Source organism: Mytilus galloprovincialis, chromosome 1 (assembly GCF_965363235.1).
Source record: "Mytilus galloprovincialis chromosome 1, xbMytGall1.hap1.1, whole genome shotgun sequence".
NCBI lineage: Eukaryota > Metazoa > Mollusca > Bivalvia > Mytilida > Mytilidae > Mytilus > Mytilus galloprovincialis.
The window spans coordinates 129,458,699-129,479,351 of record NC_134838.1 but is presented as its reverse complement, the minus strand read 5'-3'; the positions used below and the strand labels follow the sequence as shown (position 1 = coordinate 129,479,351).

General features: G+C 32.5%; 1 protein-coding gene across 1 annotated transcript; it reads left to right on the top strand.

Annotated features, from left to right (window-relative positions):
* Positions 1-288: 288 nt before the first annotated feature.
* LOC143059103 (uncharacterized) lies at positions 289-17,640 on the top strand. Its single transcript, XM_076232596.1, has 7 exons — positions 289-537; positions 995-1,258; positions 2,655-2,798; positions 5,058-5,208; positions 11,661-11,708; positions 12,703-12,780; positions 14,407-17,640. Exons 1-7 carry the CDS (start codon positions 411-413, stop codon positions 14,675-14,677), a joined length of 1,083 nt encoding a protein of 360 aa, XP_076088711.1. The 5' UTR covers positions 289-410; the 3' UTR covers positions 14,678-17,640.
* The last annotated feature ends 3,013 nt before the right edge of the window (positions 17,641-20,653 follow it).

The window sequence follows — 20,653 nt, the reverse complement described above, 5'->3', positions numbered from 1 at the left end:
GTCCTTGTATATTTTCTTCACCTTAATGTCATGTGATAAGTTTAGAAAACTTTTTTTTATATTTTAAATTTTCATTAAGTTATACGGCTCCTCATGACTGAACACTCCCTCAGATATCAAACATATGGTGGAGGACAATATTGATGAAGGCAAATCTAGCAAGTGTTTCTGGTGCAATTATTTCACAACGTTTTATTTCCATTGTCACACATCATCCTCAAATATGTTTCAACCCGTTTCTTCAAATCAATGCCTTTTGAAACATATTCATAAATGTTTTTACAGCTGCACCATCATACATAAGAATATTACCAGCATGTCTTGTGGTAAATGAAGGTGAAAGTTTCACCCTAACTTGTGAAGCTGATGGTGATCCTGCCCCTACATTCAATTGGTATAAAAATGACAATATGATACATCAAGGTGCTGTTTTATACATATCTAACGCCAACTGGACCATTCACGACGGTTTAACTGTGTGTAAAGCTACCAATTCAAAAGGAAGCAGACAGACATGGGAAGGTGTTCACGTTCAGTGTGAGTTACGTTTTATTTACCTTTAGCTAAATATAAAAAGGCAACAGTAGTTTACCACTGTTCATAAAACATATCGATTGAGAAGGAGAAAACGGGTTACAGACTTAAAACCAAGAGAAATACATCAATTTTAAGAGAAAACACTGAATTGCAACCAAAACAACGGCTAACATACAAAGTGAAGGACTATTTGATATCAACTGCCATCAACCTGATTTGCCAGAGGATATATTAGTCCTGGTATCTATGATGAGTTTATTAAGAAAACAAATGTTTGGTTGATCCTGGTTTTATGTCTATCCAAATCTCCCACTTACATGGCAATATATGAGGAAGGTGAACATAGTCAATTCTTATTTATTTGTGATTAGCAAATTCGATGTTCGAACACTACTATGTTTTGTTTTTACTTAAAATACTAGTATGTTAATCTAACATAATGTGTAATAATTGACAGATAAACCAGTGAGTACTGTAACACAGACAAGGATATCTCATATAGTTGGTAATCCTGTCAGTCTTAGCTGTGACACACGTGCTAACCCATCAGCAACAGCTTGGGAATGGTTTTACAACGGTTATGCTCTATCGTCTACCAGCAAAGTGCTTGTCGTTGATAGGGATTTAGCAAGTGATTCTGGACAATATACCTGCAGAGCTGTGAACGGTGTAGGAACATCATCAGACATGACATTCAACATTGCTGTACTAATAGGGACAGGTAAGATTTCTGTTTACATATGTCTAAAAAAATAGACATAAAAAAACCAGTCAAATCCTTCAAAGATCAAATTTGTCTTAGGGAAACGGAATCTTGTCTAAATATTTTAAATTCATAACCGAATAATTTAATAGAGGTATCATATAAAGCATGTACTGAAGCATTGATGAATGAACTGATGATACCACACAAATTAATTTTCTAGTTTCACATGTTAACAATGTCGTGTATTTTGAAATTTGGTGTTTGTATACTTTATAAACTGTAATCATTTCTTGTCAATGGTAAACTGCTGCTACGTATTTGACACTAATAATACTACTGCTTAATTTCAAAGAAAATGGTCATTAGATCATTAATTGTTTCTCGATAACTTTAAGTTTGTACTTTTGCCTTTATATGTTATAAAGGAATTATGTCATTATACAACAGCTGCATTATTATTATTATCGTGTCATTTTCTTTACAGAAGGGCCAATAGGTAAGAAGTATATTACTGTGACAGTCTCTTTAGAATATTTACAACTTGAAGTAGTAATTGTAATTCATTCCGCACTGTAAACAAATGAAATCAACTGTAATAACAATTATGCACTTTATAATTCCAAATATTATTCGTTCCTTTGAACACATTTATCCCTTATTGAGTAACACAAATTTATTTATATTCCGGTCTATCTTGGATTTGACTCCTTTTATAGTATGATTGTGTTAAGTTTGTACTATCAGGTGCAGATATACAAAGGCATTTTGACTTGTGTGGTGTTGCATATTCAAAGAATGCGCTCACGCTGAGTATTAAACAAGTTTGAAACTAATGTCATAGTATTTCTACTAATTTCATAGCATTTCTAAGAATATTGTTTAATTTCTAATTTACCTTTCGTTTGTTTACCATTAGTAATTTCAAGGATTTCCAGGTTACTGAAATGACGGCATCAATGTTTATAATCTTATTTCTTTGGCGATGTTTGGGGATCAATCAAATAAATAAATTTCTGTTTTTATGTCATAAACCTGTGTCATAGAACGTTTAACGATTTTATGTTACGTCGAATGCAGTATTTATTTTTATTTTTATCCAGAATTACAAGAAACATATCCAATATTCAGACGTTATTACCGTTAATCGTTGGAATTTGAAGAAACCTTAAACATGTTATAAAATAGCATTCAAATAGTAAATTAATGTAGTCATTAGTATATTCTGTTGGAAAATTTTCCCTTCGTGTTGTTGAACGAATCAAATATATGTCCTTAGCATGAACTATCGAGCAGATATGCACGGTTAAATGGCCAATATATTTCTATTGCTAAGTTTTTTTTTCTCTTTAACATATCAGATGCTACGTATGAATAAAAGAAGCATGTTTCCAATGCATATTTATGTTTTTAGTAACTCAGCCTGCAGAACCTGTAACTGGAGCATCAATAATTGACACAGCGGCTTTATCTACTGGAGAAATAGTGGCAATACTCCTAGCCATTCTGTTTGTCCTACTGTTGATAATTGGAATCATTGTATGCTGTTGCTGTCAAGGTTCGTGTTTCTATAATGACCATTTAACTCGATCTTGAGTTGAATACAGTCTCTGGACTATGCATAAATTTTAATATCGTAACTTGTTCATCCTCTTGAATATAAACATGTATTTGTTATACAAATCGGGATAAATATAGATATTATCGTCCTTAAAATGTTAACTTCGCCCCTCTGCGTTCAGAATCTAGAGTTGTAACACAGTACATCAAAAGTAAATCTTACGATCCTTCACGATAGAACATTTAGCTAATCTGCAAACAATTTCATGTTCATAGCCTATTTTATCCCCGATGGTATCACCAGCCAAGTAGTCAGCACTTTGGTGTTGACATGAATAAATATTATATGGTCATTTGTTCTACTGCACTCATTGCACATAAAGATGATCAATCCATCTAAATACAAATAAGACAAAGCTCAATATAAAGGCACAGCTGTCCTAAGATAAATAACAGTATACTTAATGACACAAAATACAAAGAAATAATAATCAATCTAATTGACACCAATAAAGAAGTAATACTCACAAAGAATTATCCTAGAGTCACATTTTCCATACTAAAGGAAGGGAGGTAATCCCTGCATGCTGCAAACAAAAGGCTACTGAAAGTAAAATCGAATTTAAAAAATTAAGAGCAGAAGTTAAAAAAATTAACTAGAAATTGATTATGTAAATCCACACAATTTACATAGATAAAGGAAACTTAAGATGCACAAATAAGTGGTATGAAGAAGCGGAAAATATACAAAATACTTTTTGGGTCTTGAAAAATAATGACAAACAAAGAAAACTATTTCTGCTCTTAAAAATGATCAAAGTAATATAGTTACAGACGCACCAAATATACTATTTATTAGGAGAACTACAAGTAAAATGTGTATAACAGTACTTACCAAACTAGACCCTTCCGAAATAAAAATCATATTAGTGAAACAAAGATAGATCACTCGCTTTCAAGTTATGATTCTGAACTATTAGGCGGCAACCTTACATTCGAAGAGTGTACAAATATGAAACTGAATATATCCTTTGGACTAGATGCTCTAAGTGTAAAATTTTACGTACTTTTCGGTCAATCCTAACAGAATCTGCATTGAAAGTATTTAAAAAATACATGTTATCAAAAAAAGAAGAATTGAAAACTCTCCAAAACATTGGTGCTATTTCCCTTCTGTATAACAAAAATGATTCATTAGCATAATATAACTACAGAACAATCACTTTATGAAATACAGATACTAAAGTTGTATGCCTTTTTCCAAAATTATTCATAGTTATGAAAAATCGGTACATATGTGGTAACATTCGCCAGATTCAAGATATAATTGATTACTCAGAACATTAAATATAGTTTTATTGTTCATAGACTATTCCAAAGCCTTTTTAGGATCGCGCTTTATGTACAAAACCCTTTAAACATTTGGATTACTAAACTCCTTCATAAAATGGGTAAAACTTTATTTAAGAATTGAATGCTTCTTTTTGTAAATTCATTGGGGTGTAAAAGCGTTGACCGAAGTACATTTTGTTCTAAAAATGTACGCACGGTCAACGCTTTTACAACCCTATGAAGTTACAACATTCAATACTTACAATTACATTTTTTAGCCATGATCATGAAAACACGAATTGTACATTATTTTTTGTTTAATTCACCTGTGCACTTTATTGTGGGACCACGTGTTATCATGGATGATAAGTTTTATTGAGTGATGCAATTGCTGAAGGAATAACACGTGATGTGCAATTAGCCAATCAGAATAAAGTATTATAATGAAAAATACATCTAATGTAATTATATTGTGATACTAAATGGCGCCTGTATAATAAGGGCTAGATCTCAGAAACCTAGAGTCCTTATCCAGGGATAAAATCAGGATGTCCGTTATGTACTCTATTTTTCTAATAGCAGTTATAATCTTGAAGAACAAGAAAATATTTTAACTTTATAGGTTTTTAAATTAAACTTGATTATAGTACGCATATTCTAAAAATGTCCAAGCTGGCTGAAGACAATCGTCTTTCTCAATTCTAAATACGAAATTCGCGTAGCATTGAACTTATAGAAATATTTGGAATATTTTCCTGGTTAGAACTTAATAAATCTATAACAGAAGGTATATGGATGGGTAGATATATATATATTCCAAAACAATAGGTGTTTTTTTTCATGTTTTCACACCCTTGTTAATGATTTCAAGTGCAGGTGATGATATTTAAAACATTGAAAAACACTTAATTGTTACTAATTTCAGAAAAGTGTGCATCCTTGTGTGGTGGTAAAAAAGAAAGAATTAGTCCACAAGCACCACCTAAGAGAGTTGAGATACCTGTGTACTATCAAGAACCGGATGAATCTGTTATTTCACTCCGTAAATTAGAAATACCAACATTTAAGAAGGATGTGTGAGTAAACAAATTATGTTTTCATAACAACATGCTACTCAGTTCAACATTGGTATTTTTTAACTAACAGAATACATTGTCTCTTTACTCTTTGAAACAGAACTATGTGTCGTCAAAAAAACAATGACATAAAATAAACTCATCATAGACACCAGGACCAAATTTTATATATACGCCAGACGCGCGTTCCGTCTACAAAAGACTCATCAGTGACGCTCGAATCCAAAAAAGTTATAAAAAAAACAAAAAAAACAAAACAAATAAAGTACGAAGTTGAAGAGCATTGAGATCCAAAATTTCCTGAAAGTGTTGCCAAATACAGCTAAGGTAAAAGAGGGACGAAAGATACCAAAGGGACAGTCAAACTCATAAATCTAAACAAACTGACAACGCCATGGCTAAAAATGAAAAAGACAAACAAACAACAGCACACACGACACAACATAGAAAACTAAAGAATAAACAAGGTAATCTATGCCTGAGGTAGAAAAGCCTTAGTATGTGACGAAGTCATTAATGGATAAATATATTTTATTACGTAATTACAAAGTCAAGAAAGATTCTAAAGTTCAAATGTTCGAATGTTCACAAACTGTCTTTAAAGTTAAATTGTTCGAATGTTCAGTATCTCACACGGGCACGTGATCGTATAGTGGTACAACTGTTCGTTCCTGTTAGAGTATTTCGGATATTAAGCGCATGAGTTCCAGCCTACCCACGATGGGGAGACCTTGGCGGAATCTCCGGTACCAATCTCTTGTACCAAGCTCTCCCCCTTCAAGTCCAAAGCTGGATCTTATATAGTCCAGTTGTCCATAAACATTGGCCCATAGCTAATGGCCGGTTACGTATTCGTCTGGATGTTAAATAATTCTAGTCTATGGTTAATTGTCAAACCCTGAAGGATACATGTTATTTCACAGTAGACATGGTCATTTATTGGCTGCAGGGTATACATGGTATGTCTATAATATTTGAACAGATCGTTATTTAAAAGTGTCCAAAGTGTACATGATTGTTATTGAATTATTTAATTCCTTTTTAATAAATTTCCTAATTAATACTCCTTGATAATTAATGAATGGTACACAATTGTGTAACATAATGCCTCCAATTCTTAGAGAACGAAAGTTCAATAAAATACGGTATTTTTCTTCCTGTAGGTTATTCTAATAGTTTATTATAAGGTTTTCGGTAACCATCACCACATATCTAAGTTTATAAAGTTTTATAAGTCCAATATCATGATATAATTAGTTCATCACATTCTTCTAGTCCAATATCTGGATATATTTACACATAGTTCATTCGAATCATAAGTTCAATATTTCGGTATACATAGTTCATGTTTTATTTTCGTCACCATCATAGTATAAGGTTCATCAACTGCTGGAAAGGGCGCACATCTTTGTACAAGTGTCGTCATCATCATCTCCATTTCGTAGTATTTGACGCATCTAGCTATTTGGTTCGTCCTTATTAAGAGGCTGTTGATATCGGCATTCGGTTAAGGTTTGTCCTTGACCAATGGCGCGGAGGAAGACATCTCTCTGTTATCAGTAGCATCTATTCCTACCAATTGCGAAGACACCATTTGTTTTTACCCAATTGTTCGTGGCATTAGAACCAGAACTCACAACATTCTTTTTGGCTAACCAAGATATATTCTTAATTAATTAACAGTACAAAAATATGGCTATTCCAATGAAGATCGCACCTAAACCCCACTGATAAATTTATCTCAATTTGGACAAACTAAAACTTGTTTACTTCCCCTTGTTTCTTTTTTTTTTATTTATCATCTATTAGATTATTGATAGTTTGTTCATTGCCTTGAGTTCGCAGGATTGTCCAAGCCTAGCAATATTTTGTAAAACAATTTCTATATATAAATCAATACAAGACGTTCTTTTTTTTATATCGAATTATCCATTAAAACAAAAGATAAATAAAATCGGGAATCTGTCGTATACAACTTTTACAAGTTTTTAAAATCCTACATAATAAAAACAAATATATGTTTATTAACACAAGACATAAAAAATAGATTTAAAAATTCACAAATTAAAAAAATATATATAATGTGATCCTTTTCTATAACCCCTACACCTACATAATACCTATAACAAATAATATACACTAAATATTATATGTGTTACTTTGTTCCCAATTGTAATACTTTTACAGTTTTATTTTGTTTGCTTCATTAATTAATCTTAACGTTAAATATAGACCAAAAAATTAACAACATTTAAGATTCCATTAATAAAATTTTAACTACCTCTTGTGCAATTTGTTACTGACTCTATTCCATATTTGACAACAACAACAACTTGTTGCGAAAAAAAAAATGTTGTTCTCTGTAATGTATTACATTTTTCTAAAATAAGTATATAGTTTCCTTTTTCTATTTCCTTTCTTTTTTCATATATCTATTTTTCATTTGTTTTAAAATTTCAAACCTACTGCCTATCCCTTTTATACATTTACATACGACTATGTTGAGATCTGAGTTTAAAAATAGTATATACATTTAAAACTTAACTAACCTCTTAAAACTAAAACAATTAAAACAAAATCTATGACTACTTATGAACAAAACACATCGTTAAGATTCTTTTTTCAACTCCTTAAATAATTGTTTCCTTATTCTAATTTCATGATTATAATCCTCATCATTGTTTACTTTTCAATTTCAATTTTACTTGAATGCTAGTTTTCCTTTTATATCAATTATCTATTTCACTAAAATTTTGTCATTAAGTTCTGAAGTTCATATGTCTCTTATTTTTTCTTTACAAATATCAGTCTACTACAACAATACTAGTAAATCCCTAAGGGCAAACATATCCATGTTTTTCTTTAATGTGCTACTTTATGAAGATACTTCTCTTAATCTATTAACAATATGTAAATATGGCGTAATCTAACACCATAAACAACTTGCACCATTTAATAACTTAACATCACTTATGTTAATCATCCGAAGAAGGGGTTGGAATCTAAAATTATAGACTATTTGTTTTCTCTTAACAAATGTGCATACACACTACCCAACTGCATAAACCCATTAATCATCAAATGGCTAGAATACGCAAACAATGTATCCTCAATGTACCCTTAACTTCATCTACCAAAGGTTCTAAATCAACCTTAATTTACACCGGTGCTCTGCTCATTTTACGTAAAACATATGTTTTCTAGAATAATTGAGTGTATCTTCAAAAAAACAACCCATAATATGACTACAAACCACCATTATAAACGGAACAAAAAATGCTAATGTATCAGACATTTTATCTTTTTACAAATTTACTTTAAATGAAAAACTAGCTTCTCTATAACTTCACAAAAAAAACGGTTTATTTTTTTTAAGAATCATATGTGTAATCTATCCTTTCTCTTAAACAACACGTACCGCATAAAAATTAACACAAAAAAATAACCTTTCATTCTGATAAAAAAAATGTGTATAATATTCATAATTTTTAAATTGACCTATAATACCTTAAAACACCCAATAAAAAGTTTTATTTGAACCACATCTCGTGAACAAACTTCAGATTTTTAGCCTTTAAAAAAAATACGGCCTTTAACTCCCTTTAGAATTAAAACTTTACTGAATATGTGTGCCATCCCTTGAAAAGCCATTTCTACTTTTTGTACTGACATAGAAATATCTTGATTGTTCATTAAGAAAAATGAAAGTAACTGAGTTCTTACCTTTTATATTCCTTCTCGTCATTTTAGACAATCCAAGTCGATCCTGGTCACGGCACCAAATTTTGACTTATGTGACGAAGTCATTAATGGATAAATATATTTTATTACGTAATTACAAAGTCAAGAAAGATTCTAAAGTTCAAATGTTCGAATGTTCACAAACTGTCTTTAAAGTTAAATTGTTCGAATGTTCAGTATCTCACACGGGCACGTGATCGTATAGTGGTACAACTGTTCGTTCCTGTTAGAGTATTTCGGATATTAAGCGCATGAGTTCCAGCCTACCCACGATGGGGAGACCTTGGCGGAATCTCCGGTACCAATCTCTTGTACCAAGCTCTCCCCCTTCAAGTCCAAAGCTGGATCTTATATAGTCCAGTTGTCCATAAACATTGGCCCATAGCTAATGGCCGGTTACGTATTCGTCTGGATGTTAAATAATTCTAGTCTATGGTTAATTGTCAAACCCTGAAGGGTACATGTTATTTCACAGTAGACATGGTCATTTATTGGCTGCAGGGTATACATGGTATGTCTATAATATTTGAACAGATCGTTATTTAAAAGTGTCCAAAGTGTACATGATTGTTATTGAATTATTTAATTCCTTTTTAATAAATTTCCTAATTAATACTCCTTGATAATTAATGAATGGTACACAATTGTGTAACAAGTATTTCAAAAAATTCAAAATTTTGTAAACAGTTAATTTATAAATATAGCAATATCAATGATAATTCATGTTAGCACAAAAAGTGCCGACTACTGGGTTTGTGATACCCTCGGGGAAATAAATCTCCACCGACAGTGGAATCGACCCAGTGGTTGTAAATAAACTCATAAAAAATAATCGTTCAGTAAGCTTTTAAAGCTTTGACAAAAAATGCAAACCAACTGAAACGATAAACCAATTGAACTAATTTATGAGATAGATATAAACGAATCATAAATATCAAAAACTGAAACCATACTTGTGACACGCACACACAGATTTTGGCGGAGCTAAACAGTTTGAGAGCTCAATGCTCGTTAGACAAGATGTAACAGCACAATATAAAAATCTGCTGTACAAATCAGTGAGAAGGGTATGATTGGTCCGGTTGGAACACACAAAACAAATGAACAATCAAAACCACGTGTTTTAATATGTAGTTCTGTTGTTTTTTCTTTTTTTCAGAGAACAACCTGTTGATTATAATGTGTACAGGTAAGTTATATTATAATGTGTACAGGTAAGTTATATTTGCTGATGAAATTGCTTCATAGTCCAAATTAATATTATTTGGCGTTTATTGTGTTTTAATTAATAACTTATTTCGATATCTCCTGTATGTGAAATGAAGTTGTAGATAGTTATCAAAAGTACCAGGATTATAATTTAGTACGCCAGACGCACGTTTATTATCGATAATTTAGTACGCCAGACGCGCGTTTCGTCTACGTGTTTCGTCTACTATGTAGGGTGGACGTCGATCAAACAGCATCCAAACGGCATAAATTGACAACAACATCTAGCGGTAAACACACATTAACAATATCAATCTAGTAATTATAGTAAATTGTTTTAGATTTAATAACTATAGACAATGACCGATTCATTTTTGCATGGAAATACATCTTTGACAGCAAAATCGATGTAATAAACATTTTTTTTTATTATTAAACTGCATTTTAGGTGAAACAATTAAACACAATTATCAATGATTGAAGACGTTTTAAAATAACCTTTAGTCTAGTAATATTGTAACAGGCCCGGTTCTCCATAAACTACGCTGATAGGAAATTATGTTAGCGTCGATATAGTTTCAATGCTCTTCAACTTTGTACTTTATTTGGCCTTAAACATTTTTTTATTTAAGCGTAACTGATGAGTCTTTTGTAGATAAAACGCGCGTCTGGTGCTATAATTAAATTTTAATCTTAGTATCTGTGATGAGTTTATTTACAACCACCATGTCGATGCCACTGCTGATGGAGTTTTTATTCCCCGAGGGTATCACAAACCTAGTAGTCAACACGTCTGTGTTGCCTTGAATTGTCATTGATATGGTCATAGTTATAAAATTTTAATCCTGGTATTTATGATGATTTTATTTTGTATATAACTGGATTTGTGAGACATAAATGGAAAAGACATTATGACTACAGATTACTGAATAGAAATTTTCTTTTTTTATGTTGGATCATGTAAACTTTTAAATATTTTAAAACCATTTACATCATGTTTTTCCGGCATAGAATTACAATCTGTTGACATATAACATATTTAGACGTCATAATCAGATTGAGAAAAGCATGACCTAGTGCAGTGTCAAAATTAAATTATCGGGCAGGATGTAGAATCATACGCGTTCTTTACCAATATGTATTTAAAGTTTTGGGTTGGGTTTTTTTTCTCTTGTCATTATATGTTAATACTGAGAAAGACAATACTTGCATTTATGTTATATTGATAACGTTTACTTAAAGGTTCAACTAGTTTATATGGACCATAATCAATTTTACGTCCTCTATAAACAACTTTACATCAAGCATAATGATATGATATCCCGTTTTTTTTTTATTTCAATTTGTCTAATTAATTGTGTATCCCGTTCTAATTTTGTTTGTATACATACAGTCAAACTTCTTAATCAAATGCTTGTGAAAGAATTGTGAAAAGGTTTACTTTATAACAAAAATACTAATTATGAAACATATAATGTATGCCATTTTTGTTTTTCTTTCAGAGAACAACCAGTTAGAAAAGCGCGGCCCGAAAAACATAATATGTACAGGTTAGTTATAATTTCTAATGAAGCTGGTTTTTTTCTTTAGATTAACTATATGGTAATTTCTTTGCTAAAAGCGAGGGAGTATGTCGTTCTATGTTTCAGTACCTTAATTATAATATTCAGAAAAACTTTGAAAAGGTATGATGTTCCGTTTAATTTTCATGCTATCTTTATAAAACTATATCCTCGTCGTTGTGCGTTTATCAAAGCAGTAAAAACTAAATTTGTAAATTTCTCAAAAAGAAATTTCAATTGTTTTTTAAATTATTTCATATTTTCTTAAAGCGGGACGAAAGAAACCAGAGGGACAGCCAAACACATAGATTGAAATTTAACTGACAACGCCATGGCTAAAAAATTAAAAATAAAAAGACAGACAGACAATTAAAAATTCAGAAGACACAACATAGAAAACTTAAGACTAAGCAACACGAACCCCACCAAAAACTGGGGGTGATCTTATGTGTTCCGGAAGAGTAAGCAGATCCTGCTCCACATGTGGCACCCGTCGTTTTGCTTATGATATTACAAATCCGGTAAATAGTCTAATTCGGTATGTCACATTCGTGTAAAGGGAAGAGTATTATAATAACGACATAAGGATCATATCCGGTATCATCTGTGAAACTGTTATTCCATGTCGTTCAACCAACTCGTGATGGCGTCCGTAAAATTTACGAAGGGATGATTTCAACTTCACCGTTTTGGAACTCTTGGTTTAATAGCTTCGTTGTGAGCAGCAACCCTCTATCAAGGACATAATGACAGGAAATACAAGCCCGGGATTATCGTATCAATTGGGAGATATATACCCCGTAAGCAGGCGCTGCTGGAATTTGACTACATAGAAATGAAAAGTTCACTATTGGGAAGCTAAAATTAATCATCTCTTTTGTCGTAAAGTTTTAATTTCAACCGACCCTCATTGTCAAAGATTCCGGTCTAATCCCTTATTCCGGTAAACATATCAATTCATTGTCATTTTGTCATATTATAGTAGACACCCTGATGATGAAGATGAAGAGTATGTGATTCAAAAGTACCAAAGTTTTCAGCCTGAAGAAACAGAAAAACTGTAAGTAGGACATTCATTTTGTTATCTATAGATTGTTTAAGTTTTTATGGAAAGCATCAGCTGTCATTTATTAGAGATTTACAACTGTTTAATGTAAAGTTAAGACAGCGTTATAATGAATCGAATCATCAAAATGCTAACTTTACTTTGCAATATGTTAATATTGATATGTGTTATGTTGATTTTCAAGTGTGATGGTATACTGACAAGTCGCTATATTGTTATGAAATGCCAAATTCACGCTACGATGAGACTACATTAAGGCAACAGTAGTAAACCGATGTTTGAAATTCATAAATCGATTGAGGGAAAAAACCAAATACGGGTTACAAACTAAAACTGAGGGAAACGCATCAAATATAAGAGGAGAACTACGACACAACAGAAACACCACTTTAAAATGTAACACACAAAAAAAAACGAACTATAATATAACAATGGCCATTTTCCCGATTTGGTACAGGACATTTTAAGCAAATAATGGTGGGTTGAACCTGGTTTTGTGGCATGCCAAACCTCCCGCTTTTATTGCAATGTTAAATATAACATTAAATGACAACATAACATGACAGGACTACAATACAAATAAATAAGAGAACATAAAGCACAGATAAACACACGAATAATAGCTAACAAAAGGTATCAGGTTTAAAATTTAATACGCCAGACGTGACATTATATGGTGGTACCTTGTAACTTGGTAATGCTTAGTCATCTACTTCGATAACTTTGATGACAAATTAAGCTAAAATGTATGTTACTGACTTGGTATATATAAATGTTGAGCTTACATAGTTAGACATTCTTTTTTTTTGATATGACGAGATGTTTATCATACAAAATGTTGATAGTTCATGATGTAACGCTTGGATATCGTATTGGTACATGTACATCACTTTAGTGTAACGAAAAGCTTATAATAAATATGCATACTTTAACTACAAAATGTATGATGTGCCGCTTAGAAAGCACGTTGCTGAATCATTTTAATCTTACGATAAGGTTGTCATACAATGAGTTGCAATTGATTTAAACTACACGAGGCACAGTTCAAAGTAATTGATGTTAAGCTAAAATAGCACGATGGTTTAATTTCATTTTATGTCACAATGGACTATCTTAGCTATTTTTTTTTTTATCTGTAAGTCATGTATTTTTATGAGATCCGACTGTATGGTAAGCCTATCCTGACTTTTTAATAATGTAACATTGTATGCTATCTTTGCTGAACATCATAAATTTCCAACTGTGTGTCATGTAGTTGCAATAGAGCATATTGTAAAGTCAGCCCATAATGACATTATAACAAAAAAAATATTGGGCTTAGCTTAACATTATGGACTTTCAACAGTGAACGTTTAGTTTAAGAAAAGTAACTATAGTGTATGGTAAACCTATTGTAACATCAAAGTGAAAAGGAATCGTGCTAATTTAGCTTAACATCATCTACGTTCCACTGTGACAAATATGCAGTTGAAGCATACGACATCAATTGTAATTCATTGTGTTTGAGTTTTGTAAAACTGCGATATATGACAGCTGTTACTTTCCACATTTCTGTACATGTACAGTCTTATATCAAGGTGATAGTATGACATAACTTACTTCTGTGTTATCTTATTATAGTGATAAACGAAAACGCTCCATAGACAACACATATTCTGACGTAACTTGCACGTATGAAGAGGAAGAACGGCGAAGAAAAAGAAGACGTAGGAGGAAAAGGAAGAACAAACGTCTTCGTGATGAAGGTAATGGAGAAGAAGAAATTGAAAATGGTGATGTTCTACGTTCCAAGTTACGGTCAAGACGTAGCAAACACGGGACCTTGAGGGCGTCACGTGATCATGAGCAAGATGTTATAGTTAGTGAAAATGTTTATTACGAACAGGAGTAGTAGACACATTATATATAATTAGATATTACTTGTATGAGTTATCTTAGTAATTTTGATCCTGATATATATCTCTTATTATATACCTTGTGAATATATTTCGTGAGGCGTGAAACCAGCAGAAATAATGTGAATGATTTTTAATACAACGATATGCATACATATGCATTTTCTCCTTTTTTATGATATGATTATAAAAGAACTACGAATGGTTACAAATGAGAACAAATCAGTTTCTCAGAAGATTTTTATGCCCAACATACGATAGTAGAGGGGCATTATGATTTCTGGTCTGTGTGTCCGTCTGTTCGTTCGTCCGTTTGTGCGTCCCTTCAGTTCGTCTGTTCATTCGTCCCTCTTCAGATTAATGTTTTTGGTCGAGGTAGTTTTTGATGAAGTTGAAGTTCAATCAACTTGAAACTTAGTTCACATGTTCCCTATGATATGATCTTTCACATTTTAATGCCAAATTAGAATATTTACCCCAATTTCACGGTCCACTGATCATAGAAAATGATAAAGCGAGTGGTACATCCGTGAACTTGGGACACATTCTTGTTTACCCAATTTCATGGTCCATTGTACATGGAAAATAATAGTGCGAGTGGGGCATCCGTGTACTTTGGACACATTCTTGTTTTTTCATAAAATTAAAAAGATTGATATCATAGGGTTTGTACTTTATCATATTCTGAGTATTTTCCTGAATACTCAGAAAGTATTCACAGGCCTAGGGATACTTTATTGTAGCTTGGACAGTAGAAATAAAAATGTAACAAACAAAATATGTATTCGTTGTTAAAAGAAATACGCATGTGCCTACAAATAGTTTTAAAAAAAATAATCAAAAAGAAATTTTACTGCAGCCCCCATATTACTTGCTTACGTTTTTTTTTCACACTGCAATGATATATATAAACGTCTAAAATATTTAGCTCCACTTCTATGTTAAGACATTAGGGGAGGGTTGGTATCCCACTAACATGTTGAAATCCGCCACATTATTTATGTATGTACCTGTCCCAAGTCAGGAGCCTGTAATTCAGTGGTTGTCGTTTGTTTATGTGTTACATGCCGTACGGTGACCTATAGTTGTTAATGTCTGTGTCATTTTGGTCTTTTGTGGATAGTTGTCTCATTGGCAATCATACCACATCTTCTTTTTTATATATACACATATAGAGTGAGATTATTTAGACTGGATATGGTAATATATTCTTTGGTAACAGGAAGTGAGGCCAGTGCTGTAAAAATAATATGAAACTAAGGTGTGCGAGTAGAACCTCGGTCAGTGGGTCAATAGAGCCTCAGTTAGAGAGTCTGCAGTAAATCTTAATTTAAGACTTGGAAGTAGAACCTCAGAGAGTGAGTCAGTGCAATAAAACCTATATAAATCAAAGGCATGTGAATAGAACCATAGATGAGTATTACATCTATGGTAGAACTTATGTTAGTGAGTCAGTGTGAGTTAAATTTAGATTATAGAGAAATATGTAAATACGTAATACCGGCGTCACACATCAGCGTATAGCTCCGACGTACGCCAGGCGTGTTAAAAAATCATGTACGCTGCCAATACGCTAGTAATTTTTTATGCATTTAACCTGTCAATCATATCTGTAACGTGTGCACAACGAGCTTTAGGCGGGTATTGTGGGTACGAGAAGCGTTCATAAGCGTTTATCGGGCGTTCAAGAAACGTATGTTGGCGTATGCCTGGCGTTTGTCTAACGTAGAGGAAAAGCACGCTACGAAGGGAAAAGGTTTCTTGGACGTATCTTCCCGGTCGTGTCTTGGACGTTCTTTTATGGAGAGTATGTTACAATCACCCCCGCATACGGTAAACGCGCTTGTAGCGTATGTATTACGTGCGTGTAGCGTACAGGTATACGCTAGACACACGCTTGAGCTGGATGAAAGTTGTTATGCTGCATAAAAAAATCAGTTATAGCGTTCATCAAGCGTATACTTTTATATTTCGACGTACTTCAAACTTGTGCAACGCGCTTAACGATTGCTTAGCGTTCCTCTGGCGTGCAACTAACGTATACCGACTTTGTCAATTTTCTCTCTGCGTTTGGTGCACGCCGGTCTATACGCCAACGTGTGACGCTGGCATAATCAATTTGAAACAGGTGCCTTGTCCTAACAATCATATTTGTATTTAGATGTTTTATTACTCTATTTTGCATGACTTTAACATTTGGATTTATACATTGTATATAATTATATATGTGTGTATGTGTGTGTGTGTGTCCCATACCATATGAGTATTTGAACGAAATTGCATAGGTTGAACCATATGAGTATTATATTACCTCCTATACATTTCAGGCTAGGAATATGATGGGTTATAATCAACCGCGTTGATACCGTGTATATTTTATATGGGGTTAATGTGCTTTGTTAGTTTCTATACACAGTTGGTAGTGGTGTTGCGTCCCTTTCCAAAATAACACGGTGTTGAGGAAAAATCCGGAAATAAGAAAAAAATAAGAAGTTACTTAAAAGGATATAAGATTCTACCTCAGTGAAAAAATGGCAAACAACGATAATTTTCAGAATATTACACTGAAATTGCTAGTGATTGGATAAACAATTAGGCAACAATGCACGAACGTGGTTTGCCAAAATACTCATATGGTATGGAGCATTCTAGTTTATATAATTGTAGTTATATCACTGATCCGTCCATTATTCCCTTGTTTTATAATATTAAGCTCAATACTGTGATAGTAATATAGTGTTAGGCATTATAGATTTATTTTATTCCTATATTTATGTTTATTGTTTATAAATTTAATAATGTATTATCGTAATCTTCTGTCCCATTCTATATGTATGTTTCTGAATACCTCATGGGTATGTGCTATGATTTTGTTTATTGAATTGTATGATCATGTATTAGGTGACTTTTTATATTTATATACACTATCTCTAAATAAATTTGCAATATTTTTTATTTGTTTGGTTGTAATTTATTTAGTGTATACACAAAAATTATAATTACAACTCCACATAAGGATACAGTCTTCAAAATGAAAACTTCTCGCTTTTGGTATAACTTTTTTTGCTTCTGGTAATCTACTTCTTTACTGAGAGCCATGGTGTAGTGGTGAGTGCATCGGACTACTAACTCGAAGGTTCCTGGTTCGATTCCCGTCTGGGATGAAAATTTCAGGTACTGAATTTGCGGCTCTCCCTTGGACACCATTTGCGAGTATGGTTTTGAGGAAACGATGATAGTCCGTCGGAAGGGGACGATAAATGGCTGACCCGTGTTAGGAGAGCCATATCTCTTGCACGTTAAAGACACCCTTGTAGATTTCGAAAAAGAGCAGGCTAATGCCGCTACAAGGCAGCATTCGCACCCGCAAAGTGGAAAGGGATTAATATAAGTTGCAAAACTTGTTTCCAAATTCACTATAAATAAATATGTTTAAAAATTTTAAATTAAAACTACTTCTTTAAATATATGCCTTAGACGTTGTCTACTTTTTTAATGTTCTGCAACTCACAAGCACTTGGTAACGAAATCTCTAAACCAGACACAATAAATGTATTGCCGGACAAACACCGTATTCAAATCTGGACGAACGGACGGACGGACGGAAGAACGTACAGGGGTAAATATGTATGCCCCTCGACGTTTTTTTCCGGGGGGAATCGAATTTGAAATTGCAAAATTGATCTAAAGTTACTAATTTAAACCACTTTCTTTATAGCAAATTAAAACAAGCATATTATTTATGGAACAGCGTATAAAAAAATGCAATTTCATAATTACATCATACAAGAATTTATCTTAACATTTTCTGATTTGAGTTGCAATATTTTATCCCTCCTGTTACCATGTTTAAAAGAAATGTTGAGTTATTTAGAAAAGAACAGTAAATTGCAATAACATCATCATCATCATCTATAAATCAAATAAAATAATCAATATTCCCAGTTTTTTTAAATAAAATGTAGTTCGATTTTTCTTCAAAGTTTGCATGATATTTCAATCTACACATATAGTTTTTCAATATATAGATCGACCTTTGATAAAGCAAACACATCTACTACTGTAACAAATAAACTCCACATTCTTAGCCTGATGTTTACAGAGATAATAAATTTCTATGTAGCACCAAAGAAATTATCTAACGAAAGATGCCAAATATCAATTGTAAGCGGTCAATTTACGATTTGTTTAAAGTGACCATTTAAAGGGAAAAATATCTTTGCAGAAGTTTACATTTTATCATGCAATTGTCATTCTTCAAAATTCTATTATGTAAACCTTGAGGAAACAGTCTATAGTCAATTTAAATACACAGACAACTAGGTTATAATCTAGGTTTAGATTACGATGTCAAAAGCAGTTTAAAGTTATAAGAAAAAAGTTTGTAAGTTTCTAATTCAACCATGCAAAATCACTTTCGTCATAATTATTAAAGTTAGTTTCATAAATTCCTATTTTGACCATTTTACTTACTTCTAATCCAACCTTTAAAAAAGACCATTCTAAAGATAGCCGTTGGTAAAGAAATCGTACAGATTTATCATTATCAAAGTTTGTGTATATTTCGACGTTGAACCTATTATATAAACGAGTACATATGTTCTTTCTGCATAATCATAAAACGGGTTTTTACACTTTGTCTATCTTTTTTAATTCACACTTTGTGTTGTTAAAGGAATAAACGAACCGTTTTATATATGTCTTCAGCGAAGGAAAACCATCATGTTTACCTTGAAAGAATTTAATTTTATCTATATCTTATGGAATGGCCTGCATTGAAGTCATGTTTGAAACTGTAAATAAGTGAACCGATATACACTTAAAAACAAATGTTTCGCTCATTTATTTAACAACACAATAGTCACAAAATAAACATAACAAATACTATTTACATGTTCTATTATTTCCTGTAAAAGACATTTCTGAAATATTAAAAATATGTTATGATGTAAAACGTGTGGCGAGGTTGAGCACTCACAATAATGTTTTATCCCGCCAAATTCTGTATTTATACAGACATAAGAAGATGTTTTTCTACATTGGCTAGAGGTATAGGGGGAGGGTTGAGATCTCATAAACATGTTTAACCCCGCCGCATTTTTGCGCCTGTCCCAAGTCAGGAGCCTCTTGCCTTTGTTAGTCTTGTATTTTTTTAATTTTAGTTTCTTGTGTACAATTCGGAAATTAGTATGGCGTTCATTATCACTGAACTAGTATATATTTGTTTAGGGGCCAGCTGAAGGACGCCTCCAGGTGCGGGAATGTCTCTTTAATTGAAGACCTGTTAGTGACCTTCTGCTGTTGTTTTTTTCTATGGTCGGGTTGTTGTCTCTTTTGACACATTCCCCATTTCCATTTTCAATTTTATGTTGTCTGGGTGCCAATGAGACAACTCTCTATCCAAGTCACAATTTATAAAAGTATGCCTGTTTTGGATCTTGTTGCTATATATGTGTAATCTGGAGACTACATTATTGTTTCCAACAGAACTATTTGTCTGTCCCAAGTAACAACCTTTGTTATATTCGAGAATTGACTTTAGGTTGCAGATCTTTGAATATTACTATTAGTATTATTACTGTTAAAAAGCTATGGTTCTGTATAGGTTTCGCTCACGGGGTAAACATAGAAATTTTATGAAACATACCAGATGTGTTGCCTTGTTGAGGTTATAACACTTCTAGGCAATGTATTTATGTAACCAAACAGTTGTTTTCACTCAATACTGCTGTCGGTGAAGGTAATTTTTAAAACAATACTGCTAATAGTGCATTGGAGAAAATAGTTAACCTTCTGTTATACAGTATCAACTGATTACGTTTTGCTTCGAAACATAGATTTATTATGTTACAAAAACACAATACATATACTGACGTACTTTTAAAACGCAACAGTCGTTGGGTTGACGTCTCATTGACGTAGATCCACATCTCCTGGTATATATGAATATGAAACAAAGCAATATGGTATAA

Coding starts and splice junctions, on each gene's coding strand:
- LOC143059103 (XM_076232596.1), top strand. CDS start 411: ATGATACATCAAGGTGCTGTTTTATACATATCTAACGCCAACTGGACC. Junction 1,259..2,654: donor TGCTGTACTAATAGGGACAG/GTAAGATTTCTG, acceptor TTATGTTTTTAG/TAACTCAGCCTGCAGAACCT. Junction 12,781..14,406: donor CCTGAAGAAACAGAAAAACT/GTAAGTAGGACA, acceptor ATCTTATTATAG/TGATAAACGAAAACGCTCCA.